Genomic DNA, 18,271 nt, shown 5'->3' with positions numbered 1-18,271 from the left:
TCACTGACAATGGAGTGCATTCATAGGTGGGGCAAAGCAGTTTAATGAGGACTATTACTGTTGAAATTCTACTATATTTTTAAATTAAGGGTATATTTGAATAAGAACAAATATTTAAGTATGTGTACTGTACTGTTAACTTGGCCAATCTGAAACCAGTTCAGAGTGAAGTATCCTGGCGTACCCACCTGTCGACGTTTGTTTGCTTAGCGCTTGTTTAACAGTTTGTGTTCCCTGCCGCCGCTAATCTAAAGACTCACAACTCGCTACAGTTGGACAAGAAAACACCAACCCAAACTTGTCGAAAACGAGGATAAAAGTGTATGGTTTCCTCAGAATTTGGTGAAGGCTGCGAGTACTATTTTTTGAGGGTGTATTTTTGGAAAAAAGCGCGGCATGAATAAAGTGCGGTTTTGACCGTTAAATGGGACATTTCCTCTGAGGAGACAGCGTTCAGTGAATGGAGTCAGATGTTCAGACCGTGAGTCTGTCCTCGCTCTTCAGGTCGTGTGATGCTGATAATTCGGGGAGGATTGAAAAAGCTGAGTTTTTCCATCTTTGTTCAGAGCTTCTGGTCCATTCCGAGGACGCAGACGCAATTTTCTACGAACTGGACACTGACGCAGACGGTGTCATAAACTTGGATGACTTTGTTAAAGGCTTTCAAACGGCGGCGAGCTTCGTGAGACAAGCAGTAGACGAAGAAATGGAAGAGACGGGGGAACGGGGAAAAGAGCCAGAAACTTTCTCTCTGGCCTGGGAGGACTTCAGGTCCAGGCTTGGAGAGCAGCAGAAATTCATCCCGCGGTAAGGAGAACCATGGAAAAACACCTGGTTTGACTGAATTTGATTATAGCATTAGAGTTGGGTAAATTACAGTATTCATTTTCTACGTCATCTGCTGTCTTCGTTTTGGCAAAATTTCTTCACGATTTCATCATAAAGGGACCAACATGGAAAAACCTGGAATAAAACCTCCTTCACTTCAGTTACATTAATCAAATTAAAAATAAATAAATTAGAATCAATAAAGAAAATATAAACATGCTACAAATCGATTAAAGGTGTAACAGTAAGTGTAATTCCTAAATTATTTATATCCATTAGTAGAATTTTTGGATATAGTGAAATTTGAAAAGGATAAACAGCTGATTTGACATATAATAACAACACAATGTTTATTTCATTAATTAAAGAAACATCTTGTGATTTATCACTGATATTTACAAATCTATATTTAAATCACCTTGATTAAATCTCTTAAACCACACCTCTGTTCATCAAAATGACATATTTAGAAGTTATTTCCAAGAAAACTAAAAGGATCTATGATTATGAAATTAGTCCCTGCCTCAACCTGTTCCTTAGGTTTGTGATGTAAGAAACCCTTACTGTCTGAAATTACCAGGTGGAGTCTGTCTTTGAAACACTGCAGATAAATGTGGTAATGTTTTTTTAATGGGTTATTGTATAAGACATAGTGGCATATTTCAAAATTATGTTTTGATTAGACTTTAACTTTATGATTGCACAGAGACGCAGTGGAAAAAGAATGTTCAAGTAAACATAAGATATCTTTGATAACATTTGCAGTATGAAAGACTGAAATCATGAGTTGCTGAAACTGACAGAGGGGAACCAGTGTTTGTTACCAGTAGACAATAATAAAATAAAATACACATACTTTCATCATGGCCTATCTGGCAGATGTGAATCATAAAAAAATGAGATATTCAAATGTTGATATAACACTTTCATAAGCCCTTTTAAAACAGGTAGTTCTAGATGGTAATTTCTATTTATTTGATTAATTATTATCATGAATACCTATATTTTATCTTTACAAAATGTATTTTCAGCATTAATATCACCATTGACTTCAGAGATTCTGGTCTTTGTTGATTCATCTAACATGGAGTCAATAGCTTGGTCTAAAGGGGAAAAACTCAGGAGATAAATGTATGTGCAGTGGTCATTTTGGCCATTAAATAAATTGCCAATGTTTGCACTGTAGACACTGCCATTTCTGGATCATGTCTTCATTGAAAAACTAATGAAGTGTCAGCCTGGTCTTAACAAACCACTCTGTGTTTATATCTAATTATGAAATGTTTAACCTCTGTAGAATTCCCCTTAAAGTCATGGTGCTTCTTTGAGAATGTGGCTTGAATCTTATGACTGGACAGATGAGTTTTTCAGATCCAAAGCTGAGGAAAGCTCAGCCCACGGTTCTGCCATGCACCAGCTGAGGGAACATTGATTAGTGCCTCTTCTCAAAGCTTATCAAACGCATTCTTTCAAAAATAGCCACTCCAAGAATTTGTTATATCAGCGGAATAGACAACATGGTCATATGGCAAGTGATGATCATATTGTTTCTTTTGGTTTACTCATGAATTAAAGCGATATCATAGAGAGGGGAAGTGACCAACCGTACCTAAAATGATGGTTAGGCTGAAAATCTAATGTGCACAGTTTTCCCATTAACCCAACCACCAAGATACTTTAGTATCCAGCGTTTTTTTTAGTACTGCACCACTGCTACTTATCTACAAAATTTGAAATAATGTGAAAACATTTGATATTTGGAATAAACAAAATCTTTCTTAGAACTAAATCTAATTTTTTTAGATGTCGTGATTATTTTAAAAGTATGTGTAAACCCCATGCTTTACACTTTTACAAAATATTTTATTATATACTATTGCACTGAAGTCTATGGTTAATTTTTTCAGGGTGTCTAGTCATGCGATTGTCACATGTCAAATGCATATATGTATGATGGTATGTAAAATGGTCAGTCTGTATACTTTAGGGTTTAAGAGGCCTGGAGTGCTCAAGTGAACTCAGCTGTGTAAATATAGTCCTTGGTTAGGCCAGTGGCTCAGCTAGCTGTATTACCAGTTGTGATCTTCCTCTTGAAATTCTCTTGGCCTAGAACAATGTTTAATCTGTGTTATAGTCTCTGACTCGGCACAATGCTGAATTCTGATATGGAAAACATTAAAGAACTTGTTGGGTGCTATTACAAAGTCCATCTAAATATTGGTACTTCTGTTTAAAGTAAACAAATAAATAAAAATGATCAAGGTTATTATTTAAAACCTAATTCACGGTAAAGAACTTCTACTTCATTTGTGGCTTTACCTTAACAAATCTAAGCCTAATCTAATGTTTGTTGGGTTTATTTAAACTCAACCAGAAAGCCTACCAAATATTTGACCAAATGTATAATGACTTTGTCCACATTTTCAACACCTTGTGATTCTTGATTTTGTCACTGTGCACCATCGGACAAATCCAGTTACTTATTTTCCAATGAGAGTTTGATACCTCTCCCAATCCCCAAATTGTCTAACTGCTAGAGGATTATGGATTATGGTGTAGAATTGTTTGGCTGTATTTGTGTTGCAGTTATAACAAAGTAAAAACAAGTAACTATGTGTGTGTGTGTGTGTGTGTAGTATCGACCAGGTGTCAACGCTGTACCAGAACATCAGTCTGACTGAGGTCAGGATCATTCCTCAGTATGAGAGAGTCATACTCAACTTCATCAGAGAGATCAAACTGCAGAACACAGAGATGGAGCACTTGGCTCTGGCCGTGAAAAGGTTTGAACACAGGAAAATATCCACACAAATAGCTTATGTGTTGTTTAATACATAATTTTACTATTTGTGTACAGCACATGTGACTGTCTCTTATAATACTGCTTGTGTCTCCTCAGGGCTCAGGACCAGGCTGCCATTCAGCTAAGTGAGATGGAAGATGAGATGGATCAGCGCATTCAAACAACGGAGAGAAACACACGGATACAGGTGAAGATGTGAACTCTCAGTGATTATATATATATTTATTTATTTTATTTTATTTTTTTTTTCCTTCTCAATTCTAGCCATTGTCAGTTCAATCCATTAGCTAGACCTCCTCTGCAATATTTGAAACCAACCACAGCTTGTAATGCATATTTCTAATGTTCTAATGCTGTAAAACATTTGTGCAGCTCAGCTAGCTGCCCATTTTGTTGCCTTAGCTACAGGCTCCTGTTTTGGCTTGCAACATTCTGAATGATAGTGAAGGGATGACCACTCAGAATTGCAAATAGAAAATGTTCTATCAGTATTTATTTTTACAGAATGTAAAGGAACACTGGAGTTATTGAGTTGTCAAAAAAAAATATTGACCAAACTATAGATACAGCTTTTGCATTTGCAAAATCATCAGTTTAGCATTTTGATTTCCTGTGGTTTCTTTTACACAGAAATAATATTCTGTTCATTGGTTGAATTGAAGCTTGTGGAGTAACCTCCCAGAAATATTTGTAGTGTTCTTTTGTGGTGAATTAACAGCAGAAAATAACATGATTGAGCACAGGTGAATTTGTACAGCTGTAATCAGCCTTCTCATGTGAGTGGACTGGATCAGCTCCAGAGCTCTGTTTAATCATGCTGTTGAAGTTTTTAGGTCTGGGAAACTTGGGAAGTCTTGCGGCTGTTCGTGCCCTTAACCCTGGTCTTAATCTTTAACTTGTGTTCCTATTCTTTAGCATGTCTCGTTATATAACCTACACCGCTTTTATTTAAACAACTGTACTGTGCCTGTTTAGTGTGCTTTGGTATTTTTAGCAGATGCAAATAAATAAGCTGGTCTGTACTAAACAGGAGAGGTTGGTTGTAGCTAAAACATGAGTAAGACAAAATGTTTAACATATGGGGAAGAAATCTTTTCAACAATAAATCTCACGTAATCTACAGTGAATGCAGTACGTCATGGGAAAAAGTTCAAGCAAACAACTGATAATAAAGGTTTTATGTCCTGAGCTGGGTTCAAGAGGAGTTTGTGGTTTTCTAAGAATCTACTAATGAGTTAGAAACAGAATAGAATTAATCTTTTAAAGCAGTCGTTATACATTTTTAAATGTCACGTTATTATGATTTTTATCAGTATTTTCTGTTAAAATAAAAGGTTCCATATTATTTTACTTGTAAAAATAAACAACGTTTATGAACATGGTCATTAAAAATGACACAAAATACATTTGAATATGGATGAATATTTAATTTATATAGACACTTCATCATAACAACTCCAATGTCTTTATGTAGATAAATCACTCTTCTTTCTTTAGGCTCTGAGGGTCTAAAGTTTGGGTGTAAAGATGTGCTGTGTTTCTGTTCTTCTCAGGAGTCTAAGAAAGCTGAAGAAGCACTGAGCAGCCTGAAACACCACTATGAAACTCAGCTGACTGAGTTACAACAAAAGATCTGCATCCTGCAGGCAGTGAGTGTTCATTTATTGACCTCAGATTAATCACTTAAACATGTCATACACAGAATGAAGACTAGAGCAAGTACACCAGTCTCAAAAAGGAGAACCTAGTGACTGTATATTCATATGTGACTAAATCAAACTAATAGGCAAGTTACGCAAATTCTGAGAGTGGAATTAAAATGATAATGGGTCTCTGAGTGTCTGAGTCCAGTTTTTAATTTCCATTACAACCAAATATGTGGTTGGAGGTTTTTTTCACTCTTTTACTTAAGCCTTAAGTTTGGGATTGCCCACATGGAAAATCGCTAAGCTTACCACCTGATTGACATTCCTGGTTTTGGGCATAAGTTAACTGAATTCAACAGTGGAAATAGTCCAGTTGTAAGAATGTTATTAAGTGTGTGATGTGGTTTGCAAAAGCTAGAGTATAATTAATCAGTTTTAACTAATACTGAGCTTCTAATTCCAAACCTCTGTGAAAACTAATGACAGTGTATTCCTTTTTTTAAAAAATGTTTTTCTAAAATGAAAATACGGTCAGCATTGTTTGTGATACATTTTCTTCATGTTACAAATACAAGTTAACATTTAGTGACTGCTGTTTTACTTAACAATCTTTAAGATTTTTCTTAATTATCAACTAACTGCTTTTTTAACTCTTACACAGATTGAAGACCAGAACAAGTTCACCAATATTAAAGAAGAGAACGCAGATTTGAAGCGGAAGAACAATGAGCTGACATTGGTAAGACAACTTTAATCGTTAATTCTGTAAGGGAGCGTTTGGAGCAATGGGGTGTGCTGTAATAAATAGCACTAATTTGCCATTATTAATGATAGGAATTGGCAATGATAAAAAAAAAATGGCGTAAAAAAAGAACAACAAAACTGGGTACTCAGTGTTTTTTCTTTGTCTCAGCAAAACCAGAAGCTAAAGCAGGAGCTGCTGGAGTCTCATACCACTCTAGCTTTCCTGCAGAGTGAACTGGACTCCATTAAGAGTGATCTAACTGATCAGAGCATCAACTGTGAACGGTGAGAAGCCTTCTGTTTATCTGTGTATCTGTTTTTAGTAAACAATTGAATATTTACATTAAATCACTGGATAGATTACATGTTTTGTTTAGTACAAATCATCTATGAACAAAACAATTACACACTGTAGTGCAGACTTGCTGGTCTTACTGATTTTCTAATTAAGGGGGTGAAATAAAACAGTACATTTGCATTTATGGCATTTGACAGGTGCTGTTATACAGTGACCTATTACAGTTTTCTACTTTAATCATGTTACAGATGTGGGCCAGCCCAGTGTTAGGAGTTTTGTCCAGGGACTCTGTACTACTATACCGTAGGTATAGGTATAGTGTAGTGTTCTATCCAAACTTGGACTCTTAAACCCTAGTCTCTGGTGTTACTATGCTGTACCAACCACTAAATATTGCCAGGGCAAAAGTTATGGCATGTTTAACATTATTATTATTATTATTATTATTATTATTATTATATTTTTTGTTAATGAACTACAATACAAAAAAACTCAGCCAAGGAATATGTATAAAATATGTATAAAACTGTCACATTTAATGCATGTTTGTACTTTTGTTGAGGATTACCTTATTTCCACTCAGAAACCCATCATTTGTCAGAGCTTTTTAGCCTGTTCTGTCAGGGCTTGGTGACAGACGTCTAGTTTCAATGTGTGTGTGTGTGTGAGTCACACAGAGAGTGATCCCCTGCCGCACCGTCTCTGTCTGGCCACTCCTTCAGCTGTTTGCTGTGCTGGTGTCACAGGAGCAGGATATCCTGGAGTGACATTGCACGCCTTAGGAATTCTGTGACCTTGTTGCCTAGCAACTCTGTCCAAGAGACAAAATCCCGAATGTCTTTACGTATATTGACTCTGTGCCTCTGTCCTTTTTTGTCCCTCTGTGTGCGACAGTTACTATTATCTTTAAGGTTCATGAAAGTCTGTAAAATTGTGGTCCTTGAAATATGAGATGAGATGTCATTTTTAATAATCATAAATTTATTAGAGCGTTGCGCCCAATGATTACAGGTCAGCTCTGGACCCACCGCCACCGTGTACTGGATAAGCTGTTACAGATAATGAATGAATGAATGAATGAATTTATTAGAAATTCTAAGTAAAATGTTAGAAACTGTTATTTATTAATCAGTAGCTTACATCAAGCAAAGTATCTTAAATCAAAGTCTAATAACACTTTATTTTTAGAATTATAATTAATAAATCTAGCTACGATACCCTCATAGTGAACACCAGTCTTCCATTTCACTCACTCATTTTGTATGAACTCCACAGAAAACCCTAAAATGAAATTGGTAAGTGTTGAGCAGCTGGACGTGAGCCTTTGTTTAACAAGCTCAGTGACAAATGCCAGCTAGAATAGTAAAAATGCCTTCAGCATTGAGCTGTGGAGCGTGAAGCTCCATCCATTATCTTTTGGATGAGTTGGAGTGGTGTTTGTGATCCTGATCTAATCGTCCTACATCATTACCTGAGCTCACTAATGTTCGCATGGCTGAACAGGAACAAATCCTCACAGAAATGCTATGCCGCTGTTAATAATTATATTTCTATCCGACATGCAGGGACGAGGCTCTAATGAGGTGTTTTGCCGAGGAGAGGGACAACCTGGAGAGACAGATAGAGATGCTACAGTAAGTTGTGCCAGTTGTGACAGTTTTAGCTTGTGTTTGTCAAAGTTACACACACAGAAATATCTAGGCCAAGCTTTGAGTCCTGTCACAGTGACAGTTCTGTAATCCATTAGAACTGAAGATACACACTGCCAAATATTTATAGCTGTTAAAGCAACAAATACAACTGATTCAGTTGTTGGTTGGGGTTTAGTTCACCGGTCACTGTTGGAGCAAAGCAGTGTCTTCCTTTGCATTTATTTTGTATAACCTTTTCCATGTAGTCAGGATTTAACAGATAAACCATCAAATAGGATCTAATTACTTGGAGAAATATCACTTTATGTTAACACCCATTAACCATTAGGAAGGTTTATTTTGTTCTCTTGTAACGCAGCCATTTTGCAGCCAAGGTTATGTTCTTACAGCAATGATATGCTGTTTTCTCTTAGGTCAGCAAACAGGAAGCTTCATGACAGCAATGATGGTTTACGCACAGCTCTGGAGAACAGCCAGACCAAAAACAAGGGACAGGTAAGCACTCCTACTGCGTATTTTGAGCTTCAGGTTCTCTGTCCAACAAGTTACAATAAGCACAAACTACAATTTGCATAAGGTTTAAGGTATGTGCAAGAAACAATTCAAGATTAAACTCAAACAATGAGATTTCCTAATGTCACTTACGAGGCAAAGATTCAGTGAGTACAATGTATGGTTACAGGTGTGTATTTGTCCAAACAAATATTGTAACCATGCACTTGTTTAATACCGTGGAAATGACAAAACTTTCTTATCCCTCCAGCGATTATCTCCTGGAAATACTATGACTAGCAGAAAGTGTGCGCCATATTTTGAAAGGTAAGTCAAGTGCTTGAGTAGTTTATGTACTGAAAATTTGGGACCCCTTGGCCAAATGTTTCCCCCTGATATATTACAGGAGACATATTATAACTGATTTTCCACACATTAACACAGTTCCCTGGGGTCTTAATGAAATGTGACATACTTTGGTCAAAATCAATGCAATCTTCCTTTACGTAAGACGCAGCACAAATCAGAATGACTCCTTTTATCCCATGTTTTCAGACAGACAACCCACACAAGAGATTGTTTTATTTCAGTTTGTGGGTTGGTCTGCACTCCAGATCCCCACATTGGTATTCATAACATGTCCTCTTGAAATTCACTGTGGTTGTGCATTAAATATGCAGAGGCATGTTTCCTCAGATATATAATACATCCAAAATATATAATTTCATCAGGAAAACATAATGATTAAAAGGTTTAACCCCTTGTCCTATGAATGTGAGTCTCTGTCAGAGGTTGGTGTTGTTATTTGACAGGTTTGCAACAGATACAACACAGTTCAGATGGCTGTTCTTGTTTCTGTGCTTCCACAGATGCTGTAATGTATGCGCGGAAGATGACTACAGTCAGCTGCAGATAATGGAGTGTCTGCGCAGAAAGAGCTGTGACACTCTGGCCCTGGCACTGTGTGACCCCATGCGCAGACACAGCTTTGAGGTGGATAGTTTGCCTGAGAGCTGCGTAGACAGTGGAATGTCCACTCTCCGCTCCAACAATGGCTATGACTCTGAGCACGAGAGCATTTACAAAAACCCTGATCTCCAAACAGATACTTCCACAACTCTGTCTGCAGACACTTCAGACACAGAGGTGTATATTTATAGTTAATATGCTAAAGACATTTTTAAACTTGATTTGCATAGAATTGCCATGATTTATTCTTAAATTATAATGGAGAGTTCAATGGGAATAATGCTAGATGCCCCAATGCTAACAATTCTCTTGAATCCAAGGCAAAATATAGTATTTTCTGGGGAAATGCAATAAGGACTTCGTCAACATTATACATTTGAGTTTAGTCCAGTTTAATTTTATTTAGTCAAATTGATCTGTTTTATCTCGTTGCTTTATTCAAAGTTTCATTTCATTCTTTTTTTGTTTTCTTTTTCGTTTTCATTTTTTAATGTTGGCGCCTCTCAGTTCAGTTTAGAGTCAGAAACCATATTTTTATATTATAAAAATGCCAGTTATGTAGACACAAAGAGAGTTTACTATGTAATATTCAACTGGTAATGTTTAGTACAAATTACATTTCAAAAATTTAAGTGGAAAATATTTTAGTTTTATTGGTTTAAAAACCTATCCTTAATAAGTGAAAAGAGGCTTAATTACATGCTGGCCTTATTGTATATGATGAAAGAGTATTTAAATAAGTTCTGACAATAGCTTTTTGTTTTCTCGGGTGCTGGAGGTGAGAGGGGAAATGTTGTGTGAATCAGACAGTGAGTCGGTTCAGAGTTGGACTGCAGTAAAGCCAGAGGTCCTTGTACCAGAAAAGAAATGCCTTTCAGCCATCTTCACTGAGGTAACAGGCCCCACAGACACCTAAACCTTTACCTGGTTTAACTCTTAAATCATAACTGTAAAGTCCAAACATTACTACTTCATCATAACTTAACATTATAAGCTTTTTTGGTCCTGTACAATGTGAATTAAAACTACTGTTAAAAGCATTACTGTTTAAATAATGAATCATCTTTTATAACATATTAATATAAAAGAAAACAGAATTACAAACAACCTTAAATTTTGAATGTATGCTATGCACATCATAAAGATTAGGATTATTTCTACAGAGAGAAAAGGACGAGTTAGTGGTGAAGCCGCGGGCATCTGATAAGACATACAAGATTGTGTTAGCAGGAGATGCTGCGGTGGGCAAGTCAAGCTTCCTCCTGCGTCTCTGCAAGAACGAGTTCAAAGGCACCACTAGCGCCACACTTGGTAAGAGTGACCAAGTACAAAACAGGAACAAAAAAAAACTACTTAAAATTACAGCTTCAAAATAAGTATGATGCTCCACTTTCCTGTAATAAGGAGAATAGGGCTGCGACCATTGATAGTCTGGGCTCAGGACAGCAGAAACTTCACTCTGTAACAGTGCTTTAAAAATGTACTGCACTAGGGAGAGCCCCAGTAGCAAAAACACAAATCTTACCTAATGTTCCTTTAACTAGATTGTAGCACTGGATTATAAACATATTACAGATGTATGTATATGTAATGTTAGGAGTCTTGCCCAAGGACTCTTATTGGTGTAACATGGTGTGTTTACCTAGATAGTGACTCAAACCCTAATCTTCTCTGTAAGGGACAGATGTTTAACACTACTCTACCACAACCAGAGACTCTTGCCACAGTATGGCTGAACACATAAGAGTATATGATAATGCTAATTGTGTTTGTCTTGGCTTGTTTGTTTATTTAGGAGTTGATTTTCAAATGAAGACTCTTGTGGTGGATGGAGTGCCAACAGTGTTACAGCTTTGGGACACAGCAGGTCAGGAGAGGTGAGAAAACTAGTGTTAAACCCTTATTCTAATTCTCCTAAATCCTACTTTATAAAACCTAACACTATAACCCTAAACCCAGGGTTAGTACTGAGTAATATTTTGGCCCATAGTTCATTTGAACCCCCTTTGTATGAAGCTTACATGTCCCTAAGCCAATATCCAAAGTATAAGATGATTATTACAATAATTAACTTAAACCCAGTGTAATAATGAACCTAATAATTATAACGGTAGTCCTAATAGAAAGGTAATAGAACAGTATTACAATCATATTAAACCTTTCCTTTAGTCTGAAATATGAATCCAGAACATACACAGATCAGCAATAATGTTATGACCACCTCCTTGATGTACACTCACTGTTTATTCTCTTAGCTCAAATGACCATGAAGGAGCACTTTGTAGTTCTACAATTACAGACTGTATTCCACCTGTTGCTCTGCATACTTTGTTTGCCCCTTTCACCGTGCTTTTTAACGGTTAGTAAGTCTGAACCATTCATATCAATGCAACACACAGTAACACACCACCACCATGGCATTATCACTGCAGCTCTGAGAATGATCCATCACCCAAATCATACCTGCTCTGTAGTGGTCCTGTTGGTCCTGTGGGGGTTCTGACAATTAAAGAACAGGTTGAAAGGGGGCAAAAAACATTATTAGGGCAACAGATGGACTACAGATGGTCAGGTGAGCTCAGAGAATAAACAGTGTGTATAGAAACAAGGAGGTGGTCATAAAGATATGGCTGATCAGTGTATGCTGTAAGTCTTTATTTTGAATACTTCCCCTACTCAAAGCTTTAGCCTCTTTTGCATCTCATTTATCGTCACCTGAGAAGACTGTGTAAACGAAGGCAGTCTCTGTTGTTTGTGTAGACAGGGTTTTAATGGGTGTCTTCTCTTTCTGTGTTAGTTTAATGGGTGTTGCTGGAATGTGAATTAGATGTTTCTTCTTTGCAGGTTCAGAAGCATTGCGAAATCCTACTTCAGACGAGCAGATGGGGTCCTTTTGCTTTACGACGTCACTTGCGAGAAGAGTTTTCTCAATGTGCGTGAATGGGTCGACATCATAGAGGTATGTTTCTCATTTTGTGACGATGTCAAACAGTTAATTCAGTGCAGTGTCTGGGCTGGAATGCAAATTGAATTCAGACTCTTCATTATAATACCAACTACATGTGACACATAACTTGGAAGGAGATGTTGACTTAAGCTCTTTTTGACTCCAGGATGTTTCCCAGGATGATGTGCCCATTATGCTGGTGGGGAATAAGACAGATCTGCGGCAGCAGGCTCTTCAGAACGGAATCACGTGCATTCCAACCAGCTACGGAGAGAAGTTAGCCATGGTGAGGGTGCTCTGTATTATTGCACTTTTCCTCTGTCGCTGATGTATAATAATGTACAATAATGTACAATAATGTTGTTGTATTGTACAATAATGTACAATAACTGCACTGTTATTGCACTGTACTTATATTGCACATTCCATACCCATTGCATTATCCACACCTTTTCAACTTTTAAATCATATGCTGCACAAAAGAGATCATCCCCAGCTGCTCACAGTATCACAGATTCTTGCCAGGCTATGTTTGATTACTCTGACGATTGATTGATTATTCTTAAGCACACTGTCAGCTTCTTGGGTATTTGATTTTATTTTATTTTTTTAAAACTCTATTAGTCCATTGCTGTTTAGTGATTCGTGTATGTGATGTCTAAGTCTGTAAGCTACTGAGACCTTTAATTTCCCCTGGGGATCAATAAAGTATCTATCTATCTATCTATCTATCTATCTATGTGAATGATCCAACCCCTGTACAAATGGATCAGACACAGCAGTGCTGCTGGAGTTTTAAACAATGCCAATCTGTTGGACACACCTCGTTGGCCTACCTTGTAGATGTAAATCAGAGACCGTTTTTGTTGGTCACCCTCTAGTTCATTAGTGGACACAGGACACTGCCTACAGAACGCTGTTGGCTGCGTATTTTTGTTTGGTGGACTATTTTCAGTCCAGCTGTGACACTGAGGGCTCTAGCATGCCTGCTGTAGCTAATGAGCTTGTACCAGCAAAGCAAACACCAACACACCAACACCACGTAAGTGTCATACCTGCTCTGTGGTGGTCTTGAGGGGGTCCTGGCCATTGAAGAGCAGGGTGAAATGGGAATAAGAAAGTATGCAGAGAAACATGTAGACTAGGTCAGACAAGGTAGGTGTTTCTAATCCAGTGATTAATCAGTGCTAGTAGTTGAATTAAATGTATATTATATTTATATTCTGTGCTGACAAGTTTGAATCTGACAGGCTATTTTGATGATAACTGCAACTTCATGGGGTTAGTTCAGACATATGGATTCAGTTGTGAGTCAGTATATTACTCTATATATTACAGTATATTAGGGAATTCCAAGGCTGGATTATTTAAATGAATCGCTGCACTAGTGCTGAAAAATATCTGATCATATTAGAAGTGATTGATTATTATTAAAATACTGTGTCTCTGATTGGATGTTCAACAAGTGCACTCTTTGATTTTGTTGTATAAACACAATGCAAACCTCACTCTTCACAATAACAAGCCTGGCAATGGTGATGCAAGTATATTGTATCGCCATTGACACGGCTTCTAATGCTACATTTCACCTAATTCATCTGTTTATATCACTTTTGTGCTGAGGTTGTACAAAGGATCCGTTCTGTCCTCACAGCCCTTAATGATAATGGCTAATTCTCATTTTGTGATGATTATAAAAGCATGAGTAATCTTAAGACATATTACTGAATGATCCCCCTGTGCTTTGTTCTTGGCAGACGTACAGTTCACTCTTCTGTGAGACAAGTGCAAAGGATGGCTCCAACATCGTTGAGGCTGTGCTCCATTTAGCACGGTGAGTCACTCAGATTGTCAAGTGAAGGAGCTGGAGGGGGGGGAGGACTTAAATATTCCATCAGTCAGATTAAGGAAACACATCCACAGCTAAAACCCAACATCCCCTTCCCCCCAAAATATTAAATTACTCAGTAACTTAAAATAACTTCAAAAAAAGAGACTGCATTTGATGAAACTATCTATGAAGTTCTGAAGTTCAAAGTCCAGACTGAACACACACACACACACTACATCAAACGAGTGTGTTCCACTTGCTTAGCACTTGGGGGCAGCAGATCCGTTCAAATTGTGTCTGACTGCAGAGCCCTTGAGGAGTAAATGGTGACTCATGGTGCAATTCCTGTGATGCATTATGAAGTATATAGCTTATTTTGCTACGTTAAATATGAAATAATTATGCTTTTCATCCTGACTTTAAAATCGTCACTTAATTATTCACTGCCCTTGCCTTTTTCTAACAAAGCACATTATTGCAGATGTAGGCCAAACTGAAGACATTATATTTAGGGTTGAAATCTCTAGGTGACTCACATTTTGATTTGATTTCGACACTGCATTTGTTGTTGTTTATTCTCTAAATGAGGCACATCAGGGCAACAGCTGGAGAAACTTCATACATCCGCATAAAGAAGTTTTGTTTTCTGTTGTTGCTGGAATGCAGTTATAAATCCCTGTGGAGACTTATTATATTATAATTCAAGAATATTAGAAGTCATTTTAGCCACTGGAACATTTACGTTTAAGCACAGAAAATGCTGAAAATTCCTCCAAAGATATGTAGTACTTTCCAGTATTTTTTCAGTAAACATCTCTACCTGAGGAGTTTTTTCTCCATAGCCATATTCCAGAGTAAATACATGTCTATTTTTAATTTCGGGCCATTTTCTTAACGTGCACAAAATAGGTCAAACATGATGTCTTCACAAAAAAATCTTGATGCATTAAAAATGTATTTATTTTCTACTCTGTTTGTATTATTCTTTTGCCATGCTTAATGTTCCCAGGGGCTCTTCCACATTCTAAAGGTTCTCTCTCTTCTTTACAGAGAGGTGATCAAATATGCACATGAACACAAGGAGCCGGCATCAGTGACCAAACTCTCTGGAAGTCACAACAAAAAGATTTCCAGCTTAAACTGCTGCATGGTGTAATGTATAATACACTTCATTCTTGTAAAACCAAAAAGACACAACACACACCCAGCAAGGCTCGTGCTGCCATGTCAGCTTGTCACTGTGACTTAATAATAAACGTTTATGTTTATGGTCAGAATCAATTAAGCTGTTCCTGTGAACCTGGTAATAGCATTAAAATCTGTGTCCAGATGATTTTCCCTGTTTTGACATGGGTCTGACCAATGTGAACATTTTGTGCCTAATTCTGATGAAAAGAACTAACGTTTCTAATATCTGCTAATATTGCCCAGTATAATTGTATTACATGTAACGTTTCAGAAAAACATGTGGATTGTAAAGCGTCCTTGGGTGTCTAGAAAGGCGCTATATAAGTGTAAAGATACATTATTTGATGGCTTTTATTTGACAAATGTGAACGTTTAATTAAATTACTGGTTCGAAATTGTCACATTTCTCAAACTCAAACAGCACAAATGTAGAGGGCTTGTCTCCTGGACAGTGATTAAGCTTATTTGATTATAGCATAGAAAAAAGAATGCAAGTAATAAGTAGGCTTAATCTCTGTCCAGGAAATCAGCCCATAATAATATAAATGTGCTTAAATATCTTTCTATATATTTATATATATTTTTCTCATATATTTAAGTAACTAATATAATGTAGGTATACAAACTTCACAGAAACTTTAGCCATTTGGTTGGTTTCTGTTAAGTTTCATGTTTTTCACCAGTGTCTGTGAGTTATAATATACAAGTTACCCACAAACATGCTGGATCTCAGTGTTGTCCAAGGGCTAAAATGGTTAAAGATATATGCATTTGGTCCTAGTTCAGTTTTATGTCCTGGAAATATCAAAGCCAGCTTATGATTGCTTGAGTATTGGGCTGCATTACTGTTAATGCCTTACCATAGGCCTCTGCATGTTTCAGTCGTCTACCTCTGCTTAGTGATGCTCTGACTTAACAAATCCTAGATGTTGGAACTAAACCTTGTTTGCCAATTTTTAGGGTTAACCTCTGCTTTGGTGGTTTACTGGCTGTGTGAATGTTTCAAGACAATTACACTGTCAGTTAGAACTATTTCAAAATAAGGAACATTCACTTCCATCAAAGTTTAGAATGTTTTTATTTTCTGCTGTAAACTTACAGTTTGGAGACACAGGGTTTTTATCCAGCAGCAAAAATATTAACCTGAAATGACACATATCTGAAAATAAGCGTGATCAATCTTTTGATTCATGCCATAAGCGTTCCACTGCAGAGACAGTAGGGAAGTACCTGAACCCTTTTGGAATAAAAGTGGAGTCTGTGTTTTGATGGTTCAGCCAGGCAGGTAACTAAGAAAGTAAAAAAGATCTATGCTTTCATTTTTTTTTTTATAACGTTTTTCTTTTGAGTGAAGAGGGCCCTCCAGCAGTGGAGCTAGTGGCCATTCTAATATATTATTACAATGTAAGTGTGCACTATATTTAAGAATGTTAATTAACTATAATAGCAATAAATAAGAGGCTTGCTAGGAATATATTATTTCTCCTCTCCTAATGGAAATGAATCTTTATGCACATAGACGGCACTTTCGCTTTTTCTCATGGGAGAACTTTGTTTATACATTCAACCTAATGTAGCATGTTGCATGAATTAATTTAGTTATTAGCTGTGTAATCCAAACTCTAGAAATAGATCTGCAGAATCTATTATTGTTAACTGTGACCCACCAATATATTCATAGTTCAAATCTAAACTAAGGAAGCCCCATTTTTGACACTAGACATGCCTTGGATTGTTAATTAAATTTGGAGTAAAAACAAAAATATTTGTTGTTACATATAAAGAAAATGTCTTTAATAAAGAGGCTTCTTCTACCAAGTCTCCTTTTAAGTGTAATCAAGTGCAGGTTTATAAGTGTAATACCCGCTTAATGTAGTACCTACCTAATTTAGTATATATTTCAAAATCAGTTGTTATTAAAAATATAACTGCTGCAATATTTTTGTTTTTATTTTGTTCACAACATTTTCTTGGTTTCTCCAATAACCTCACATTATAAAACTGAGCCTTTAAATATCAACATAATGCTGCAACTGATTTATATTTTTTCTGAATACTGATTTCAGATCATTTTTATGATCTCTGCTCTCATCCCTTCTGTTTAATGTTTCATGATTCATCTCCATTGAACTTTGTAAAAATGTTCCTACTCCAGCTCCCATTTCCTATGGACAACCTTTCAGAAGTCTCTTGTGTTTTTCTGTAACTACATCTTAACCTAGATCAATTATATTCCATTTTCATTATTTATGCAAATAACTGTAGCATTTTAAAGAGTTTGGTTGTGTACATTTTTAAACAGAAGCAAGTGAAATATGTAACTTTTTTGAGCTTGTTCACTTTTATCCAGCTTTTGTCAAATTAAAAGATCACCTTCTTGTATTCTGACATATGATCTGTATCTGAAGACCATACCGGCCACTGTTGGTTCCTTCTCACAGGCTTATATTTAAAAGATAATGTACTTTTTTTAACTTTATGTACTTTATGCCTTGTGTGTTCAACATTGTTTCATCTTCAAAATAAATGCTGAATTCTGTAGGTTGCTGATGGATCTCATGGTGAGATAACACAGATCTTATTGAGATGTTGGTCTCAGTAAGGCTTATTTACTGCTAATTTACTAATAGAAAAAGTACCTGTAAAAAATTAATTAATAAAAAGATATTTTTAAATAAAAAAGTAAACGCATACGTGCAAGTAGAAAAAATATTTGGAGAAAAAAACTTTCATGTTTTAATTTGGGAATTTTATTGTGGCAGTACTAACATATAAAACAATCCATAATTTTAACATATAAACAATCAAAATTCACTTTACAAATTTCATAAGGCTTCAACTCCCAGTGTTCCTCAGACTGGGATAAATATATT

At 36.4% G+C, this 18,271-nt stretch overlaps 1 protein-coding gene across 1 annotated transcript; it reads left to right on the top strand.

Moving 5' to 3' along the window:
* Positions 1-460: 460 nt before the first annotated feature.
* rasef (RAS and EF-hand domain containing) lies at positions 461-17,916 on the top strand. Its single transcript, XM_066644912.1, has 17 exons — positions 461-807; positions 3,465-3,611; positions 3,728-3,818; positions 5,185-5,280; positions 5,939-6,016; positions 6,191-6,306; positions 7,885-7,953; positions 8,385-8,466; positions 8,735-8,790; positions 9,333-9,609; positions 10,211-10,324; positions 10,596-10,743; positions 11,228-11,309; positions 12,277-12,391; positions 12,546-12,665; positions 14,137-14,213; positions 15,261-17,916. Exons 1-17 carry the CDS (start codon positions 461-463, stop codon positions 15,364-15,366), a joined length of 2,121 nt encoding a protein of 706 aa, XP_066501009.1. The 3' UTR covers positions 15,367-17,916.
* Positions 17,917-18,271: the final 355 nt, after the last annotated feature.

The sequence above is a fragment of the Hoplias malabaricus genome, chromosome 14 (assembly GCF_029633855.1).
Source record: "Hoplias malabaricus isolate fHopMal1 chromosome 14, fHopMal1.hap1, whole genome shotgun sequence".
NCBI classification, from domain to species: domain Eukaryota; kingdom Metazoa; phylum Chordata; class Actinopteri; order Characiformes; family Erythrinidae; genus Hoplias; species Hoplias malabaricus.
This window is presented reverse-complemented; position numbering and strand designations above follow the sequence as displayed.

What these genes read in the sequence shown, in the direction of transcription:
- rasef (XM_066644912.1), top strand. Translation starts at nt 461, where the DNA reads ATGGAGTCAGATGTTCAGACCGTGAGTCTGTCCTCGCTCTTCAGGTCG. An exon ending in AGAACAATGAGCTGACATTG is followed by an intron (nt 6,017 to 6,190) that starts GTAAGACAACTT and finishes TCTTTGTCTCAG; the next exon opens with CAAAACCAGAAGCTAAAGCA. An exon ending in CAGAGCATCAACTGTGAACG is followed by an intron (nt 6,307 to 7,884) that starts GTGAGAAGCCTT and finishes TCCGACATGCAG; the next exon opens with GGACGAGGCTCTAATGAGGT.